This window comes from Vulpes lagopus, chromosome 7 (genome assembly GCF_018345385.1).
Source record: "Vulpes lagopus strain Blue_001 chromosome 7, ASM1834538v1, whole genome shotgun sequence".
Lineage (NCBI taxonomy): Eukaryota > Metazoa > Chordata > Mammalia > Carnivora > Canidae > Vulpes > Vulpes lagopus.
Window position 1 is genome coordinate 45684219 of NC_054830.1, and position 20878 is coordinate 45705096.

General features: G+C 38.0%; 1 protein-coding gene across 1 annotated transcript in view; it reads left to right on the forward strand.

Moving 5' to 3' along the window:
* The first annotated feature begins 253 nt into the window (after positions 1–253).
* ARL8B (ADP ribosylation factor like GTPase 8B) overlaps positions 254–20878 on the forward strand; it is a 45704-nt gene continuing 25079 nt past the window's right edge. Inside the window, exon 1 of the mRNA XM_041764128.1 lies at positions 254–550. Coding sequence (XP_041620062.1) covers positions 428–550 — 123 coding nt within the window. The 5' untranslated portion in view covers positions 254–427. The remainder of the gene's footprint in view (positions 551–20878) is intronic.

The following is a 20878-nucleotide window of genomic DNA, read 5'->3' on the forward strand; positions in this document are numbered from 1 at the left end:
TGCAGCAAGGGTGAGCTAACCGAGGTTAGGGGCCAGCCCGGAGCGCAGGTAGGGAGCCCTGGGGCCGCTCCCACGGCCGCTCCCCGGTACGCTCCCCGGTACGCGGCGCTTCGGGGAGGCTCCAGCAGGTGGCGCTGCAGGCGGCAGCCGCGCCCGGCCGCCCGGGCCACGTCGCTCTTGCCGTGGGCGCCGCCGGTGGCGCGGGGACGAGCGTGGGGGGCAGGGCGAGTCATATGACCCGCTCGGCTTCCTGGCTCCGGCCGCCGCCGCCCGCCCGTGTCCGCCAGTGGTGCGCCGCGGCCCCGAGGAGCCGTTGAGGGGTCGGGGCTGAGGCCCGCTCGAGTGGAAGCCGTCGCTGCTGCTGCCGCCGCCGCCGCTGCCGCCCGCCCGCCCGGCCGCCCGCGCGTTCGCCCTCCCGGCCGCCATCATGCTGGCGCTCATCTCCCGCCTGCTGGACTGGTTTCGCTCGCTCTTCTGGAAGGAGGAGATGGAGCTGACGCTGGTGGGGCTGCAGTACTCGGGCAAGACCACCTTCGTCAATGTCATCGCGGTGAGTGCCGCCCGCTCACCCGCCCGGGGCGCCGCCGTCCGCGAGGCCGGCCCGGCGCCGGCCCGAAGGCCCGGGCTGGGGCTGCCGTCAGCGCGACGGGGCTAGTGGGAGTGGGACGAGGGGAGGAGGTAAGCCGTCCTGCCCCCTCCGCGGGGGCTGGCGCGGGGGCTGGGGCTGGGGTTCCCGCGTGCCGGTGGTGCGCCGAGCCGGGCCGCCGACGGCTTCATTCTGTGTAGCCGCCTGCTGCAAAAGGCCGGCCGGGCCCTCCTCGCGGGCCGGGGCTTGGAAGGCGCAAACATTGGCCTCGTCGCGTGCGTGGGGATGGGTGTCTTCGCATCGGGTTTGCTCCGGCGGGGGGGGGGGGACACCTGAAGGCTTCGCTCCAGCCTGTCACTTCCCCGAAGGGTGGGACTTGGCGAGCTGTCAGCCCCGTGAGAAAGCGTGAGACTCCGGAGCGTCCCTCCAGTGGCGGCTCGGGACGGGAGCGCCGTCGCGGGGGGAGCAGCAGGCCGGCGCGGGGCGCCTTCCCGAGCTCCGCGGACAGGATGTCTCCCTGTAACGCAGTTTACTGGTTTTCAGTCGTCCCCCTGGGGGCGGAGAGCAAGTTCAGCGCTGCCTGGGCTCGCCGGTAGGAACCGGGGAGGGGCGCTTCCAGCCCGTCCAGTCCTCGGTGGTCCGCAGCACTTATTAAGCCAAGCAGTTAAGGGGGGGGGGGCGGGGGGCTTCTGCTCCTCCAGGGCCAGCAGTCGGGAAAGAGGGCATCTGTAGTCCCCCAACTTCCCTTGAAAAAAGGAGGGGTTGATCTTTGGTGAGGCCGTTTCTTACTGGAAGGGGAGGGAAGGGAAGAGACGGGGGCAGGAACCCAGTTTATTACAGGCCCGGGAAAAGGGTGTCTAGGAGGGAGATTGCCCTGGGAACCTGTGTTGCATGCAGTGTGGTGCTTATTTAGTCAGCCTCGGTTGAGTGGAAGGATGATCATTACATTTTGCTTGGGTGGTTAGTTGGGGGGAAGGAAAAAGAGAGAAAGATGCTCTTGGATCTCAGTTTAGAGGCCAGGAGTCGATGTGACTCACTTGTAGCTGATAGGTGCTTGTACTTGTCAGGGGTAAGCTTTGGAACTGTTTTAAAGAGAGATGGCAGCAGTTCTTCCATCTTTTAGAGATGGTGGTTGAAATCCTTAGTTAATAGACCGGTGGCCCAACTGGTTTGGTTACAGGAATGATTCAAACACAGCTCCCTTGTGGGAGAAAATATGTGACGTGTGACTCTTAGTCCTGCAGTAGTGGAGCAGCAGGAGTGAGTAAGACTTGAAGAAAAAGGTGAGCAGAGATCCAGACTTCTTTTGAGGAACGTTGCATATAAGCATGAAAGAAAATTTGCCTACTTGTTTGGCTCCTCTTTGGCTCCTCTAGTGATGTGGTGGTGGTGGTGATGTTTTTGGTTTTGTTTTGGCTTGGGATGACTAACTTTTCAACATATGTAGTAGAGTGGAAAGTATATGATAGCACCAAAATTAGTGTAAAATCCCTGTGGAGGGATCCCTGGGTGGCGCAGCGGTTTGGCGCCTGCCTTTGGCCCAGGGCGCGATCCTGGAGACCCGGGATCGAATCCCACGTCAGGCTCCCGGTGCATGGAGCCTGCTTCTCCCTCTGCCTGTGTCTCTGCCTTTCTCTCTCTCTCTCTGTGACTATCATAAATAAATAAAAATAAAAAAAAAATCCCTGTAGATTAAATATCCATACTAGAGCTTTTATAGGATATGGGAAAGACTTAGTTAACTGTAACTTTTCTGGTATTCTCTTGAGAGATAAGAATTGGAATCTCCTTGTAAACCTGATTTTTTTTTTTTGACAAGACTGAATTAATATATAGTGTAGATGTAGGTGTATTACTACAATTAATTGTATTTGTTGCAGAGTAGTTATTCTTGGGAAACTTGAAAAAGCTTAGTAAGTCTTTGAAGAACTTCTAAAGGCCTGAGCATGAAAATTATGCTTATTATGTTCTTTTTTTTTTTTTTTTTTTTTTTTTTTTTTAAGATTTTGTTTACTCATGAGAGGCAGAGAGAGAGGGGCAGAGACACAGGCAGAGGGAGAAGCAGGCTTCATGCAGGGAGCCTGATGCAGGACTCGATCCCAGGCCCCGGGGATCATGGGCAGAGGCTCAACCACTGAACCACCCAGGCGCCCCTTATTATGTTTTTCATAGATGGTGTAGTTTATTATAATGAGCAAGAACTTTGAAGTCAAGGAACTCTGGGTTTGCAATCTGGCTCTTCCACTTAGCAGCCTGTATCTTCTTTCAGTCCTTGATTTCTCATCTATTAAATAGAGATAATAATATGTTTCTTAAAGAGTTGTTCTGGGAAGTAAATGAAATGACACATAGTAAGTGACTAGCACCAAGCCTGCCCATAGAAGGGGCTGGGTAAGTGGTAGTTGTTGTTATTTGTAGCCAATACATTGCTTATTTAATGCAGAAACAGTGTTTTGAAAAATATTCAGAAGGGAATTAGCTGGGTTCATTTCCTTCTTTGAATCTGATTTATCCAAACGTGTGCTCCAAGAGTGGATTTATGGACTGTGGCAAATAATCATATCATGTACTCTTCCCCCCCCCACCCCGATTTAAAAAATATATTAGATTATTTTAACAGCAGAGCTTCTGGAACACTGTTGAACTCAAAGTGAACTAGTGTTTCCACTATTTTTTTTTTTACATTAGACAATTCTTTTTGAATTGTAGTGATATGGGTAGGTTTGGCTTAGAAAAAAATCTGGATTGTAATTGGTCATAGCCTTTAAGATGCTGAGAAAAAGAGACCTCAATAAATTTTACACCTTTTTAAAAAGAAATCTCAGACTCTAACTTAATCTGTGATTATTATCGAATATATTGAGGGTGAGGAAAAGGTTAGTAAAGTGATTTTTACAGACTTTTAGATAAAAACAGTGTTTCCAAGACAGTAATTTTAGCCTTATATTAAAAAAAAAATTAATTGAGCTATTCTTTATATTTTGTATAAGATGTTTGATTTATAGACTCAAAAATACAGATTGGTTGAATTTGATGTCACTTTAGAAAGTTGGCCATTTATTTACTTGCATTCAACAAGTAACTTGCCAGGTATGAAAAGTTTCAGGTGATGCCAGTTTTCTTTTGGTAAAAATCAACTTTTTGCATAAAATGTGTCTCTATATTCTGTTTTAAAAGTTAACACAAATTTCAGAAATGTCATTTAACTTACTCAAAAGGTTTGTGAAACTGAATTATTTATATGTAGGGTTTGGCCTTTTTCTGAAATCGGGCATTTTACTTACAGAGAGTTTCAATCCTAAAATTCATATTCTTGTAGTTTTAAAAATGGGATGATACTTTATTTTATCTAATATTTTTAAGGACATTTTATCTAATATCAATTTTATCTAATATTTAATAAGGACATAGAGACCCTTAACATACATACTGTTCTCTTTGTTTTTAACATTAAACAAAGAAACCCCTCTAGTCGTTAATTTTCTCATTAGTGTTAAGGAATGAAATAATGCCCATTGCTAAGTATTCTGGCGGTTATTGCATAATAAATCATGTGTCCTATATGTGTAAAGTACATTGAGTAATCTTTATTTTTAACGGAGACTCTTACATGGAGTTACTAAGAAATGTTTAATAGTATTTAGCAAAGTGTTATAAGCTACCTTTTATAGATGACTTTGTTTTTGAAATGAGTTGTATAAAAGTTTGTCTACATTTTTGTAAAGTATTGATGCTAAATTGGTTATTCCAAGGAAAGTTTATCACTGCTGAGAATTAGAAAAAGGAGATATTTGTAACGATTGTAGGAATTTGAACCTACAATGTTTTTTTTTTTTTTTTTTTAATTAGGGAGGAGGGGGAATTTTGTTTTTGTTTTTTGTTTTTTGTTTTTTTTTTTTTTTTATTGCGGAGGGGGAATTTTGAACATTGCTTGGGGGAGGGGCAAATGAAGAGAATTTAAAGCAGATTACCTGCTGAGCTTGGAGCCCTGCTGGGGTTTGATCCCAGGACCCTGAGATCGTGACCTGAGCCAAAAGCAGGAGTTCAGCGTTCAACTGATTGAGGTACCTAGGTGCCCCAGAGTAATTTTTTTTTTAGGATTTGTAGAACTTTTAATTAGGTGGTTTAATTTTACTCTCGTCTTACAGATGCAGCTAAAGGATCCAGAAAAGTAAGTGAAATTCCTAAGGCAGCTAACTCATAGCAGAGATAAAATTAGAACCTAGGGCTAGTTCCCTTTCTACTTTTCTGGTCTACCTCTAAAATCCAGCTGAGATTAGAATCATATAGCTGTGGATTGGCAGGTCGTAATCCTTTAAAAATCTTTTAAAAATATATTTGTTCATAAATATACTCTTATGAATCTGGATAACATTTAAACCAAAGCGTCTTCAGCTTATGGATTAACATTTGAGGACTATTTGTGTGTGTGTGTGTGTGTGTGTGTGTGTGTGTGCGCGCACATGTATATCTCTATATTGAGGCTATGAATTAGGGGAAGGAATGATAATCTATATAAAGTAGGAGTACTGGAATATTATATCATGTTGGTACATTTAAATAACTGGCTAACAAGCATTGTTGGGTAATTGAGCTATGTTTATTTTCCTTATAAAGCAGAAATAATTCTGAATTTGATTGGAGTGTTTATTACTTACTCTGGAGTAAGAATGGGGCAAATAGTTTTTAAAGAAACTATAATGTGGCTCACGTCTATAGGTCAGTAAATTTGTAATTTTACTGTAAAAACTAGCCTTCCAATAAGGTAGTCTTCAAATTGACATTAGGAGTAGTAGCACATGAGGCATCCTGCTAGGGAGTTTCTCTTCTAAGTTCTTTACCCTCATCCCCATTCCCATTATTTTTGACATGCAGACCTAGAATATCAAAAGCTGAATGTTCTTGTTAAAAAGCTGTTAGAATGCAATAATATGTTTTAAATTACTGACTTAGAACATATCTCATAACTAAAGCATTTTTTAACTTTCTCAAAGATTAAAGTGGATGGTCACTGAACATAGATACAAAATGCATTGCACCTATAAAAACTAGTTACTTAAGTATTATTTTTAGATTTTTTTCTAATTATCAAGACAATTCAGGGTCATTAGAAATTTGAAAAGAATAAAGTAGGAGAAACCACATGTTACCGTTACCATCCAAGATTAACTGCTGTAAACATTTCAAAATATTTCCTTTTTTGTCCTTTTAGTTTTTTATTTTATTTTTTCTCTTTGTTTTTTTTAAATGAATATATCCAAACACTTTTTTAAAAAGTTTTGAGATATCTAGTTTTTCTGCTAATTATGGAATATGCATTTTTCTTGTGTAAAACTATTTTAATGCCTTTATAATTTATTCTGTTACGGCTTTATCTTGTGGCCGTACCATAATATATTTGATCATTTCCTCATTATTGGACATTTCAGTAGTTTCAGTAGTATACAGATTTGCCTCCCTATATCAATGTGCTCTGCATTTCCTAAGGATGAGTTACATCATTGGGTCAAACGATGGGAACATATTTCATGTCAAATGGCAAAATTGCTTTCCAGAAAATAAAGTATGTGCTCCTACCGAGAATGTCCTCTGAACAGATTTCATGTATAAAGTTGGACTTCAGCTAAGTATTTGTCCTTTGTTATTTTTAGGGCAAAACATATTTAGTTGTTGATAAGTAAAAGTATTTTTAAACTATTCTATTAGGTAATTGCTTGCTTCTGTATTTAATGTTTAAAGAAGTATCTGTTTCAGCAACTAAGACCGAGACTATAGAGAACATAATTCCTTTTCAATTTTCTTTTTTATTGAATTTTTTAGGCAAGCCATATAAATACAGCTCATCCCCTTTAGCTATCTGTTTTTTGTTTTAATTTGTTTTAAGCTTAATGGTGGTTTGCATTAAGGGTTGTATTCCAGGAATCTGGCATATTTCCATGCAGTCCTTACCTAATCTTGTCCTATTATAGTGTGTTGCTGCTTTTTCTTGCAGGGGTTGGGGGGAGTTAAAAAAAATATTATTTTCTAATCAGAATCTAAGAAAGTTTGCCAAGTAGGGACTCCTGGATGGTTGGTTAAGCATCCAGCTTTTGATTTTGACTCTGGTCATGATCTCAGGGTCATGAGATGCAGCCCCTTGTCAGGAGCTTGCTTAAGATCCTTCCTCTCTCCCTTTGTCCCCCCACCTGTCTGTCTAAAAAAAAAAAAAAAAAAAAGAAAGGAATGTTTGCCAAGTAGACCGTTTTTTGAAGCTATAGTATATGAATTTTTAAAATTAATAACTTGTGTATCTTTTATTAATAATAAAATTGATTTGTGTCCTTTGTGCTCATATAAGGAAAAAACCAAGGAAAAAATATTAACTTATCTACTGAATAGGTCAAAATTAAATGATAATTTAAGGCATTTAGTTTTTCTAGGATGTGACAAACCAGAGTTGGAATCTCTAATAGAATAATTTAATTTCTTTCTTCAAAGTTAAAATCACAAGGCTTACATTCTATTGTGCTATTTTTTTTAAAGGTTACACTGTTTCTTAAATTAGACATTGGATCTTGTATTTGGATCCAGTTTCATAGTTTGTCTAGTTTTATACACTAGAATAACATTATTTCATATCCCAAAAGGAAATTCTTTTTACATTTAAAAAAAATCAAAGCCTTAGAGTTCATTTTAAAATCATCTCTAAAAATACTGTATTTAAAAAAATTGTAATAGTATCTTTAGGTTTCAGGTATCTAAGTTGTGATATTTCTGCTTGAAAATTGGAAGATTTCCCTTTGAAACTGGGTTAGAAAAATAATCATTTGTTATTAAAAAAAAAAAAGAAAACCTTGGATGATGATTGGCAAAATGATCCTAAAAATGCCTTTTTTTTTTTTTGCCAGTTTACTTGATGATAAATACTTTAGCTCTACCTAAGTAGTATTATTGTAAGAATATATTCTGAGCCTAAATTTGTTGGCATATGAATGTGGTATGAATGAGTTTTTTTGGAATATGTTTAAATAAATGGCTGGTTGCATGAATTAGAATGGAATAGAGGTTAGGTACTGAGAGCCAGACTATTGAGGTTCAAATCTTGACTCTTTGACTTGTGTTATTTTTGACAAGTTATTTAACTCCTCAGTGTCTGTTCCCTTACATGTAAAATGGGAATAACAGTAGTTTCTACCTCATCTCATAGAGTTATGAGTTAATCCTTGAACATTTTGAACAGTGTTCAAAGCAAGGCATGCGATATGGAAGTACTTCATAAATGTTAGCTGCTAGATTACTGTAATGTGCTCACCTTCAGGTCAGGGATTTCCGTTGCTTTTGTTCACCGATGTATTCCAGTTCTTACATACTAGGTGCTCAAATATATGTCTTTATGAACCCACATTTCCATTTTCATATTTCAGTATTTGAAGCTTGGAATAGTGTTAAGAATTAAGAATGCATCTTTATGGTAAAAGAGAGGTAGACTGATCCCTATAGGAAGGAAAGAGTGGCACTTGGCAGTAGTGTCTGCCCTTTAGAATTTAGGTGCCCTATACAAGTGTATGCTTAGATTGTAATTTTAAATTTGGATAAAACCATAATATTGGTATCCATTTGGGTGTGTTTGCTTTAATTTTTAAACCAGGATTTAAGATTAGAGTAGGTTTAATCACTCTTGACAACCATGAATTTGTAAGCTGCAAAAGGTAGTATGTTGTGTTTGTGGTAGCCTGTCCTCTCCTAGATGAGAAGTGGGCTCCTGAGACTGTATGCAGGCTGTACCAGAAAGAGCTTTAGGCAGCGTTTCTCCTCTGAAAATGGTTTAAGGTCTGGTTTAGACATTGATTTTTTTCTTGAAAGCTTGTTTTGTATGGAGAGTGTTTGAATGCAGATATATAGACTTCATTATTTTTGAATAGTTCTTATCAGAGGCAAAACTAGGAAATGGAAGAAACCTACTTTTTCTGCCTCCAAAATCTAGCTGTTTCACTCCTAGCTTTTGGTTTATTTTGATATTACTATTTTCTTCATTCAATGGCTGAATGTCAGAAAAACTTAAAACTTTATTATTAAAAAGAATACACATAATCCATATTGCTTCAAAAAAGCATTAGATATACAAACATTTTTAATACCATTAGGATTTAATGACTATTAACATTAAGCTGTATGTCCTTCCAATTTTCTCCCTATCCTTTTATATATACACAAATATTTGCTTTTTTTAGTCATTGAGCTATAATTGACATACAACATATTAATTTTAGGTGTATGATATAATGATTGCATATTTGTATGTAATGCAAAATGATCATCATAGTCTAATTAGTTAACATCCATCACCATGCATAGTGAAAATTTTTCAAAATCTTGTGACGAGAACTTTTAAGATTTAGTTACTTCTTTGACTTTCAAATAGGCAGTATAGTATTATTAATTATGCTGTACATCACCTTTTATTTATTTTATAACTGGAAGGTCATACCTTTACCTGTTTCCTCTACCACCGTCCTGTACCCTCTGCCTCTGGCAGCCACCAAGTCTGTTCTCTGTGAATCCCCCCCCCCCTTTTTTTTTAAGATCCCACATGTAAGTGTCTTTCTCTTTGGACTTCTTTCACTTTAACATAATTATGCCCAATATATGCTTTCTTGATAACAGTGACAGGATCATCTTGATTACATGCTAAGTGGTCTCATGTAGTTTATTTGACTTACCTACTTTGATGGCTAAAAGGCAATTCAAGTTCAGTCAGTTCAAGATGGAGCTTTTGATCCCCTTCTGCCGTAATCCAGGGAACCAACCTCTCTTCTTTTGAACAGATGTTATAGGCTTTAATCAATCTGTATATGTATATTTTGGTTGCAGGCATTATTTTCCATTATTGACTGATTGAAATGTTTGTGCCTAATGATTTTGTAATTTTCTTCAGAGTTCTAGAAGATGGTCCAGTTTGACAATCTTTTAACCTTTACATATTCCTCTCTTCCTGTCGAGAGCATGTGTCTTCGCAAGTTAGGATTGATCATATCATTTCCATTGTAATTTCCACCACACTTGCTCAGGTTTTTTTGGCAGGGGGTTGAAGTAAGACTCGTTTTCTAAAGGATGAATTTAGTAGCAATATAGAGACCAATGAAATAGAGCTTGATCACAAGGTTATTACAAAGGTCTGATTGAGAGATAAAAGGTAAGAGTTAAGGAAAAGATGGCTTTATTATGGCAGTAGAATGAGTGCAATTTAATGGTTGCATCAGATGTGCAGGACAAGGGGGGGGTTGTTGTCAAAGACTTTTTTAAGGAGTGGAATGAATGTTGGAGAATATGCTTGTACCATCAAGTAGTGGATATGGGATGGGTAAGGGGGAATAAGTTGAGAAGAGATAGGTATGAGTTGAGTATAAAATATATGGTTAATGAAATAAAGGGAATTTATATTTAGGAAGGGCATTCATGCTATTATTTTTAGATACAGTGGGACTAAAACTGAGAATTAGAATTTCATCAATTCATATCTTAATCTTAGTAAAAAAAAAAACTTAAGAAGTAGTTGAGAATCCAATCCTGGTTTCTCTTCAAAAGAATGTTGTAGAATATTTTCTTTCTTGTGATTTGTGTTAGTTATCCTACTCTGCTCATTACTTATTTCGCAAACGTTTTTTAAGCAAGGAGTCAACAGAATGTTCTCCACTACTCCAGAATTGCAATTGGACTATCTTGATTTGTTTATGGTGCCTGTGTACATGAGTCTGTGCCCAGATTGTAGCTGCCCAGAAGAGGTCCTAATCCACAGACCCTTCAGGCAGCTGAATGAAGGGTGTATATTCAAAGTGGCTCAGGCTCTTGTAGGCTTGGAAGCCTTCACTCTTTAATTTGGAGAGGAATATTTCTATCCCTGGAAAGCGTCTGGTTTAGTTTTGTGTATACATACTGTCCTTCTACTGAAGAGAAAAGTTGATAGTTGTAATTTGTTTTGCTTTAAACATAAAGGATATTTGATCTCTTGGGCTTTAAGTTGTGATTTTTCTTCGGTACTGGGTAAACATGAAGATAGTTTTAGACTCAGAATATCATTTTTTTTCTCTTACTGGGTTACATTACTGATTATTTTACCATATGATTGGAAAGATGGTGTGATCCTCAGTCCTTCTATTCCAGTTAGGCTGTTAGATATCTGCTGAGAGATTCATTTAGAATCAGAGGGAGAGGGAGAAGCGGACTCTGTGCCATGTGGAGCCCAGCATGGGGCTCAATGTCAAACCTTGAGATCATAACCCCTGGAGCTGAAATTAAGAGTTTAATGGTTTAAGATGCTTAACCAGGAAGCCATCCAGGCACCTCTATGCTATGTCATTCTTAAGGAAAGTTAACACAAAGACTGTTCTCAGACATTCTACTGTTTCTTAATCATACTTTTCTACTATCTCCAACACACAGGGGGTATTCAATAAAAATGTTTTGGCTTATTTTTTTTATAATGAAACAGTTGTCTATTTTACGAAGTGCATTCACATACAAGCATTGTATGATTCTTTTGGCCCCCTTGTTAAGTAGATACTCACTGGCTTATAAAAAAGAGGTTAAGTGACAGTTTTGAGATGGGCCTGGAATGCAACTGTAACTCAGCCTGAATGTCCTGTTCCGTTGAAAAGATGAGGTATGATGAATCCTTGTTTACAGACAAATCCTTTAGGACCTTACTTTGCCACTTGATATAATATAGCTCTTCCAAGTCCTGTGACTGAGACTAGTTTGGAAATCGGACATCACCTCTGTGGTGTTTCTTAGGCGTTTTTAGCTTTCTTTGTCAATTTGTTGCCAAATACTTTAAGACTACTTCACTGGTGGTTTTAATATTTCTCTTTGTTACCCTTTTTAGGAACACTTGTAAATTTTAGTGGTTTTGTTTTGTTTTGTTTTGACTTGGAGTTGGGCTTAAATTTGCCAGTGACAATTAGCAAGATGATTGTGGGGAGGAGGAGGAAGCAGGCCATAAAATACGTCTTAGATCATGTTAATGATGGAGAATGAAACACTCAAGATACCAAGCTATTTTCCTTTGTCTACAATACATTATCTACTGGTGCTCCTTTTCCCTTAGACGACACTGTCTTACATATTGTTTAGATTCCGGATCTATGGAGCCTTTCCTTAACTCTTCTCCAAGGCAAAGTTAATTGCTCTCTGCTCTCTTTTCATAGCACTTGGTCCAAAATTGTATTTATTTGGGTCTGTTACCTATTTATCTGTCTCTACTTCCAGACTGCAGACTTTCTTATTTATGTCCCCTAAACGTAACTCTGTGCCTGACTCAGAAGGTGCTCATAATTATTGACTTATTAGAGTGAAGTAGTGTAGAGCATTGTTTAAGTATGTTGGGTCAGACATAACCTAAATTTGAATTCTAGATCTGTCAGAGCTCTGTGACCCCCTCAAAGTTTCAGTTTCTTCATTGGTGATTTGGATTTGAGAATAGTTGTTCCATGGCTCTTGGTGTGAGGTGAGATAAATCAGCATAGTGCCTGGCATAAATGCTCTGCAGTGGATAATTACTAGTGTGGCTCATGTAGTATTTGGGGGTTAGGACAGGAACATGTGTTCCAGTATTAGAGGGCAGATGAAATGGATCTCCTCTCAGTCCTCATTCAGTGTTAAAGGAGGGTGAAAGGTTTCTGAGTTCCAGAATGGAAGTTATGCTTGCCTCCAGTTTCTGTTCTTGATGAAGGTTCTGTCATTGTGAGAGAGAAGCTAAAATCCCAGACTGTCCTTTGCCATAATCCATTATAGATGTGGTAGGATGTTTGGGGCAATCTACTGAAAAATTTGCTGGTTAATTGGGTTTATCTTCCTGTTGGTAAATTTGGTTGTAGTTGCTAGTTTGGGCTTGGTGGAAGAGATTGTGATTGGTCCTAATTGGTATTTTACTATGTATTGTAAAATACATAGTATAGTATCGATTTATAATCTTTCAGTTAACCATTGAGTTTGTATTTTTTGTTCCTGTGGTTGAGCAACCTAAAATAGACTTCAAGCTTCCGTAGGAGTAATGACTTTCACTTATTTATCACAGGTAACTCTCAAATGCCTGAAGCATTATACTCCAATAGAAAGTAACATTAGGGTTTTGAAATTCAGACCTGGGTCTAAATCCCAGTTTTGCTGTTATGTGTGTGACCTTGTGCTGTTGATCTCAAGCTTCCTTTTCTGTAAAATGAAGCAGGTAAGGTGAATGATGTCATGTTGCTATTATCATTATTACTATTGTTATTAATAGTGTAAGTCAGTGACACGTGGCCTAGCTAATTAATAACGGTGATGTATTCTTGATGCAGGAATCACATATAACGGGAAAGCATTCTTGTCACTCTAGCTTTTTTCTGTACTTCTAATTTTCTGCCAAGCTCCCCACCTGGATAGTAGAAAGTGGGGTTGTAGACAGCTACTGAATAAATAATGATGCTAGCATTTAGAAGACACAGCAATTTGGAATCTGAGCACTGTACAGTGACTCAGTATTTCATGACTGCCCATCATTTAAGAGCTGCGTTTCTGTATGAAGCAATGCTCATAACACTGACTGGACTAATGGAGTAGCTTTACAATGTTTAGTGTTTCTTCAGGGACACCCAGAGAGTGAAAAGCAGCCACTGAAAGAGAAATATATTCACACTATGGCATTTTCTGCAGCCACACGCTATAACTGCTAAACTGAAAAATGTAGAAACAGAGATGTCTCTGTTGATACGTAAGTTAACAGATAGCTAAAAGACTTGATATATCCTGGTTTAAAATGTGTTCAGGAAATTAGTAATTTTAATATTTTAAAAAGTAAGCAGTGTTACTAAAGTTTTTACAGTGGGGAAAAGCATGAGGCAATCCACATGATGTTATTAGTGGAGGAGATAAGGTTGCAAATCTACAAGGCAGGAAAAGGCTACAAGTTGGAGATAAAGAGCTAAGAAATTAAAATCCAGATTTTAATGTATCCTAATGATAGGTGCCAAAGTTTGCTTCCTCTTGAGTCTGACATCAGAATTATATTTATAAGTTGATTCCACTACTGCTGTCAAGGATGCCTGGGCTAGTCTTTAAAAGATAAGGAAGGGAGTATTGCCTATCTGTTTTGTGATATACCTGTGGAACAGGGTTTCAACAGTTTCATTTATCTTCTAGTTAGAAAAGAGATCTGATAAGAGGTCATGCATATGCTGTCATCTGGCATGATACGCTCTAATCCTTGGTTACATTTAGAGGCTTTTTCATTCTAACATTTAAAGGTTCTGAGTAGCAGTAGGAGTTATGGGTTAAGTTCTAAACTAGGAGCCACTTTCTGGATAACTTCTCTGTAATGTCTCTGACATTTGTTTAATTGCAGATCTATATAGCTACTAATGGATGTTATAGTTTCAGTGAACAGTGAAGTTTATCATCTCGGAAATAAAAAGAGGTAGATTCAGAAAATTATATAAAATGTTCATCACCAGTTAGATTTCTTAATAGCCCAGAAAAAAACCTTGTATAACTTCTTTTAAAGAAATGGAGCTGAACGGGAAGCAAAAGTAGTTAATGGATGATGTTGGACTTGGGAATTCTGAATGAGTCAGTTCAATCCTACAGGGTGTCCTGTCTCAAAGAAATTAGGGCAATATGTGACATAAAGCTTGCAGGGCTCCCAGTGGCCTACCTAGTTGTATTCTCTCAGAGGTAGCAGTGGTCAGGGCATCTTCCCATACAAGATAATGATTAGCTTGGTTTTTTTTGTTTTTTTGTTTTTCCACTTTGGGTACTATGCACGGCAGTTTTAAAAATAATGTTCCCTGGTTGGTTCCTCAGGAACTAAGCCTCATGGCTAAATTCCAACACAGACTAATCTTCTAATCTTGTCCTTAATTCTCTATTTAGTGAGTGTTGGAACAGGTTTCCAGACTGCTTAAAATGAATTCAAGGGTACAGTAAGAAAAGACAACCTGAGGGATGCAGCTCTATGTGTAGAAGTGTGGTTTGTTGTGTTCTGAAAATTTTTAGCTACTCCAGCATTCTTTTGGTCAGTGGCAGCATGGTGTTACTCTTTCCATGCTTTTACTTTTAACCTTCCTCTATCATTATGCTTACAGTAGGTTTCTTGGAGACAGCATTATGAGTCATCTTATAAAAAAAAAAATTCTGACAATCTTTGTTTAAGTGGTGTGTTTAGATGAGCATTTATTTTTGCTATAATTATTGACCTGTTTGGATTTAGTTCTACAACTTAAGTATTTGTTTTCTGTTTGTCTCTTTTGTTTTTATTCCTTTGTTTCTTTTCTATTTTCAATTGGACTGTTTCACTATTTTAATTTATTGCAGTTTTGACTCATCTCTCTTTATGGCTTCTTTCGTGGTTCTAGGGATTACAATATATATACATCTAGCTTACTTAGAATTAATATATTAATATTTCATGTGGAAGTAGAAACCTTGCCACCATTTAGGTCCCTTTGCTTTCTTCCCTATATGGTGCATTTATCATATCTATTGAAAATAGTACCAGATAAGATTGTAATTTTTGCTTCAACCATCAAACATTTTAAGTATTCAAGAGGAAGACAGTAGTTACTTTACTTTTACCCAGATGTTACCATTTCTATTGCTTTCCCTTAATTCCTGAAGTTCTAGGTTCCCCTGTTAGCTTCTTGTATGCCTGCAGGACTTCTTTTAGAGTATATCTACTAATACATATTCTTTTAGTTTTCCTTCATTTGAGAATGTCTTTATCATTTTCATTTTTTTTTTTATCATTTTCATTCTTAAAGAATGTTTTGCTGGATATAGAATTCTAAGTTGATAGTTTTTTTCCCCTTCAGTACATTTGTAAAGACCTTTATGGTTTCTGATGAGAAATATCATAGTCATTGAAGTTGTTATTCTCATGTATCCTCATGGGTCATGTGTTGTTTCTGGCAACTTTCAAGTTTTTTTTTTTTTTTTTTTTGTAGTTTAATTATGATCTCTCCAGGTGTGGATTTCTTTGAACCTAACACTGCTTTGGGTTTGTTGTCGTTCTTGAATCTAAAGTTTGTCTTTCCCCAAATTTTGGACATTTTGTTATTCTTTTTTTTTTTTTTAATTGAGGTATAATTCTCATATAACATTAGTTTCAGTAGTACAACATAATGATTTGATATTTGTATACATTATGAAATAATCACCACAAGAAATCTAGTTAACATCTATCATTTTAGCACAGTTACCAAAAAATTTTTTATTTACTTGTGATGAGGTTTACTCCCTCAGCAACTTCCACATATTCAATACAATATTATTAGTGATAGTCAGCATGTGATACATTACATCCAATGACTTATTTTAAAACTGAAAAGTCGTACCTTTTGATTCCCTTTACCCATTTCTCTCACAACCCTTCCCATCCCCTTCTCCATCTCCTGCCTCTGTCAGCCACCAGTCTTTTTCTTTATCTGTGAGCTTAGTTCTTTTTAGATTTCACATGTGAAAACATATGGTATTTGTCTTTGTCTGTCTTATTTCACTTTGTTAAAATAAAAAAAATATTTCTGTTTGATTAATAGGTCTGTTTTTATGCCATAAATAAATAAATAAATAAATAAATAAAATAAATAAAATAAAGAGTCCATCCATGTTGTCACAAATGGCAAGATTTCATTATTTTTTAATGGTTGAATAATAATCATATTTATGAATACATATGTGAATTGATATGAATATACGTATATCACATTTTCTTTATTTATTTATCCGTTATTGGTCACTTAAGGTTGTTTTTGTATCTTGACTATTATAAATAATACTACAGTGAAAGTCGGGTACATATATTTTTAATGTGTTTACTTCCTTCAGGTAAATATTCAAAAATGAAATTACTAGATCATATAGTAGTTATGTCTTTAATTCTGAGGAGCGTCCATACTATTTCCCATAGAGGCCAATAGTACCAATTTACATTTCCACCAAGAGTGCACAAGGAATAATAGCATGAGGTTTTGATTTGCACTTGGTTTTGCTTTTGCTTTACATTTCCCTGATGATTAGTGATGTTAAGCTCCTTTTCTTTTTTTTTTTTTTTTCAGCTCCTTTTCATATGTGTGATATCCATCTGTAGATCTCTGGAAAAATACCTTTTCAGGTTTTCTGCCATTTTTTTAAACTAGATTGTTTATTATTGAATTGTATAAGTTTTTCATATTTTGGATATCAACCCTTTATCAGATATATGATTTACAAATATTTTCTTTCATTCAGTAAGTTGTCTTTTCGTTTTGATAATTGTTTTCTCCTCTGTGCCGAAGCTTTTTAGTTCAGTGTACTCACAGTTATTTATTTTTGCTTTTGGTGTCAAGATTAAAAAAATCATTCTTAAGATTTGTGTCAAGGAGCTTACCATCTGTTTACTTCTAGGAGTTTTATGGTTTTGGGTCTTATATTCGAATCTTTAATTTGTTTTGAGTTAAATTTTGTGAATGGTATAAGATAGTGGCAGTTTTACCAACACTATTTATTGAAGAAACTCTTCTTTCTCCATTATAAATTCTAGGTCCTTTGTTGTAAATTTTTTATATATATATATATTTTAAGATTTTATTTATTCATGAGAGACACAGAGAGAGAGAGACAGAGACACAGGCAGAGGGGGAAGCAGGCTCCATGCAGGGAGCCTGACGTGGGACTCAGTCCTGGGTCTCCAGCATCATGCCCTGGACTGAAGGCGACACTAAACTGCTGAGCCACCTGGGCTGCCCCCTTTGTTGTAAATTAATTGACCACATATATGTAGGTTTATTTTTGAGTCACTATTCTGTTTCATTGTTTGATGGGTCTGTTTTTATGCCAATACCATACTCATTTGACTACTAGAACTTGAAATCAAGGAGTATGTAATTTGTAATAGAACTTGAAATCAAGGAGTATGAGGCCTTTTCTCACGGGGCCTTTACTTTGACTTTTTGGGGTCCTTTGTGGTTTCATTTTCTCTTATTCTGGGATTTCAATAACATGAATATTAGACCTTTTTATATTGTCCTATAGATTCTTGAGGCTTGGCTCTTTCTTTTTCCTATCTTACTTTCTCTTTTTCAGGTTGGATAATTTCTTTTGCTTTATCTTCAGGTTCATTGACTTTTTCCTCTGTAATCTCTATTCTTCTATTGAGCCCATCTATTGGGCTCCTTCTATTGAGGAAAAAAAGCAAAAAACCTTCTATTGAGGTTTGCTTTGCTTTGTTTTTGTTTTGTCATTATATTTTTCAGTTCTAAGATTTAAAAAAAATTTTTTTTAAAGACTATTTATTCATGAGAGAGACACAGAGAGAGAGAGAGAGAGAGACAGAGAGAGAGAGAGAGAGAGAGAGAGACAGAGACACAGGCAGAGGGAGAAGCAGGCTCCATGCAGGGAGCCCGATGTGGGACTTGATCCCAGAACTCCAGGATCGTGCCCTGGGCCAACCGCTGAGCCACCCAGGCATCCCCAGCTCTAAGATTTTCATTTGGTTCTATTTTATGGCTTATACCTACCTGCTGAAATTTCATGTTATATTCATTCATCCTTGGAGCTGGGTTATGATAGCTAGTCTCTGTCCCGTATTTCCTTTTTTTTTTTTTTTTTTTTATTTATAATAGTCACATAGAGAGAGAGAGATAGAGAGGCAGAGACACAGGCAGAGGGAGAAGCAGGCTCCATGCACCAGAAGCCTGATGTGGGATTCGATCCCGGGTCTCCAGGATCGTGCCCCGGGCCAAAGGCAGGCGCCAAACCGCTGCGCCACCCAGGGATCCCCTGTCCCGTATTTCCAACATTGGGGTCATCTTGATGTTGGCATCTGTTCAGTGACTTTTTCCCTTGCTAGTTGTTTAGTTTTCTTGAATCTCATATGTTCAGTTATTTTGGACACTTTGGATATTATGAGTCTCCAGGTTTTGTTTACAACCTATGGAGGATAACTTGTTTTATTTTAGTGTGCATTTGACCCAGTTAGGTTTAGGCCAAAAAATCCAACCTGCCTTCTTCTGTGAGCTTTGTTTCTAATGTTTCTAATGTTCTAAGTCCTGTTTTCAAAGCCTCAGTAGTACTATTTGGATCATTCCCAGCTATATATTGTGGGCATTAAGTAGAAACCTGACAAGTGGTCAGATCCACATATCACAGTTTAAGGATTAGCCCAGGAGTTCATGTACAACTTTGTGGGATCTGTTTCTCTAGATCTTTCCTTTGCAAATTTCCCCCATACTATGGCTCACAACCCTTTTCCCACTTTCCTGATCCTCTGTCTATAAACCTGGGGCTTCATAATCCCTCCTTTGTTATGTCTTTCCCTCAACTGAATCTATCTCAAGGGCCAAGAGAATAGACAAAAAAATAATCAACAGGGATTCCTCTTTCAATCCTCCCCACACTACCAAGCAGTTTTTGGACCAGGGTTCCTATGGTTACAGAGGATCCTTTTCCCTCTAAGGAATACCTGACTGACCATAGCTGCTATAGATGCTCATTGCTTTTGGGCTTGGTTTTGTTTGGAGGCTATAGCAGGAGAAAGGAGAAAAACACCGAGGGGATTTTTCCTAATCTCCCTCTTCTTTCTTCCTCCTGCCATTACCCCCAACACACAGACATGCTCCTCAGATCCAAAGAGGTGCTTCTGTTGAAGCCTTTTCTGTTCATGCCTGGTATGTGTTTCTGGCAATTGAATCCAGGCTGGGAGATTGGAAGTAAAGAAAACAAGTAGGAAATAGCACCAGATTGCTTGTGCTTCAAGTTTTGATTTCCTTTTTTGTGTGCTTCTACTTACTTTTTAGACCCCTCAGCTGCTGCTTGCATTCTGTCTACAGTTTTTAGTCAGTGGAAGGGATAAGATGCAGTGTGCTTACCTAATCTTAACCCTGTGTATTGTTTTTTAACATTACATTGCACTTAATGAACTCTGTAATGATGATGGTAGCAAATATTATTGTTATTTTTTAAAATTTTATTTATTTATTCATGAGAGACACAGAGAGAGAGAGGCAGAGAGACACAGGCAGAGGGAGAAGCAGGCTCCATGAAGGGAGCCCGATGTGGGACTCCATCCTGGGTCTCCAAGATCATGCCTTTGGCTGAAGGCGGTGCTGAACCGCTGAGCCACCCAGGCTGCCCGGTAGCAAATATTAAATGCTTTCCCTATACCTGTTTCTGAAGCAGGCATTGTTGTAAATAGTGTATGTGTTTTAATTTTTAAAATTGATTTAATTTTTAAACAACTCTGTGTGATAAACTGTTCTCTCCATTTTATATTTGGGGAAAGTGAGGTGCATTACAAAGTTAAGGAATGTGCAAGGGGCCATACAGCTAGGCAAGTGGTTAGACCAGAGTTATAACCTAGTATAACTGTCTCCAGAGTCTCAGTCATAACCACCAGACTAACGCTGTCTCTGTTTTATTGTGTTTTAACATGCATTACCTGAGAAAATGAACAGGACCTCTTAATAGTAATTCCACAGCCTCTTATAGTAGCTCCACAGTTATTAAACTGTACTGAAATGCTTACCAGCCCTTTTACTTATTTAGGATGGGCTTTATTAATTACATTAAAATTTTTACTTTTCTGAACGGTGCCTGAATGGCTCCGTCCTTTAAGCATTTGCCTTTGGTTCAGGTCATGATCCCAGAGTCCCTGGATCCAGCCTGCATTGGGCTCCATGCTCAGTGGGGAGTCTACTTCTGCCCCTGCTCTTCCACTGCTCCCCCCTCCATGTTCTCTCAATCTCGTCCTCAAATAAAATCTTTAAAAAAGCTTTAAAATTTTTTTCTGATTCTGGCTTTAATAGATTTGATAAGGAGTAGGCTTCTTATCTTGTTTTAAAGAGTATGAAATGTACTGTTAGCAGATTAAAAATTTGATACATATGATGAAGCCTTTCTATAAAGCAGTTTTCTTTATGACGGACTTTTGTTACACATATAACTTATTGATTTGGGTGGTTCTAGGAATCCCCCTTTTAATTTAGCAATAGAAGCCTATTTTGGGATTTGAAAGAAACTTTCTGCTAATTTCTTTTTGAACAAGCTAAACATGAACACAGAGCAGGTCACGTGCAGCGTTAAAAGAGGTCTCCTTCTTATTCTAGTTCTAGTTTCTTTTCCCAGAAAGAGGGAAAGAAATTTTAAATATAGAAAATGGCTTTCTTTATGAAAAACTAAGTTAGAAAAGTAAAAATAAAAAAAAAGTAGTTGAAATGTCTAGAGACCAACCAGTAGAATAGTAGTATCAAGGCCTAAAAATGTGATTATATGTATATGCTAATTTTTCCCACTCTCACGTTTCTGATT